Source organism: Bison bison, unplaced genomic scaffold, assembly GCF_000754665.1.
Source record: "Bison bison bison isolate TAMUID 2011002044 unplaced genomic scaffold, Bison_UMD1.0 scf7180017864170, whole genome shotgun sequence".
Lineage (NCBI taxonomy): Eukaryota > Metazoa > Chordata > Mammalia > Artiodactyla > Bovidae > Bison > Bison bison.
The window spans coordinates 890,819-891,668 of NW_011494742.1; the positions used below are offsets into that span (position 1 = coordinate 890,819).

Sequence of the window (850 nt, forward strand, 5' to 3'; positions counted from 1 at the left end):
AAGCTGTTTCTGTGGTGGCACCAAGTCCTGCAGCTGTCTCTGGTTCAGACGGAGCAGAATGACTCGGTCTTGACAGAGTCTGTCATTCGAATCCTGCTTATGCTTCAAGGCCGGCAGAACCTGTTGGCTGAGGAGAGGCTCAGCTCAGGGATTCTCGGGGCAATTGGGCTGGGCCGGAAGTCACCCTTGTCCAACAGGTGAGAAGGCATCTGCCGCTACTCTTGTAAGTGGGCCTCAGACACCTGCGCCTGCCTAGGGGGCGAGGTACTAGGTAGCTTTTCTGTTTGGGGGCTAGGTTCCTTCCGGAGATTAATAAGAAAACTATAGAGCCTGATTACATCTTTATATTTTAAAAAGGATGTTTTTTTTTCCATTTTAAAACAACTTTTATGTTCAAAGTGTTTTTTTTAGCAGTATCTCATTGTCTTTTGACCTTGTAACCTGACCACAGTACTCATTGCTTTTTGCCTTTGAGCCAGTGATAGTGTGCAGGGCTAGGTTAAAATGCCTGGTCAGCTGCTACACTGCCAGCGCTTTGTCATGGAAACCCAGGTTCTGTGAGGGACTTGGTCTAGCAGCATTAAGTCAAGATGAGTGGAAGTTAACTGATGAGAAGGATGAGTAATGAGAAATAAAGTCAGGCTTTTGTTGCTAAAAATTCTGAGGTGAGAAAGAATTTGCCATTAGTCCCGTTTTATCCTCTAAGACTTATTTGTATCATGGTTTTTCTGCTAAAGGTCTTACCTGGTTTGAAAAACATTCCCATACTATTCTGATATCAGCATTCTTATGGAATAACCACCCAGTTCAAACCAGTGTACATCATGCTCCTTTGTTTATGGTAGAATTT

At 43.9% G+C, this 850-nt stretch overlaps 1 protein-coding gene across 1 annotated transcript in view; it reads left to right on the forward strand.

Annotated features, from left to right (window-relative positions):
• Positions 1-850, forward strand: part of EPG5 (ectopic P-granules autophagy protein 5 homolog (C. elegans)) — a 133,103-nt gene that overhangs the window by 123,667 nt on the left and 8,586 nt on the right. The window contains exon 44 of the mRNA XM_010842036.1: positions 4-197. Coding sequence (XP_010840338.1) covers positions 4-197 — 194 coding nt within the window. The remainder of the gene's footprint in view (positions 1-3; positions 198-850) is intronic.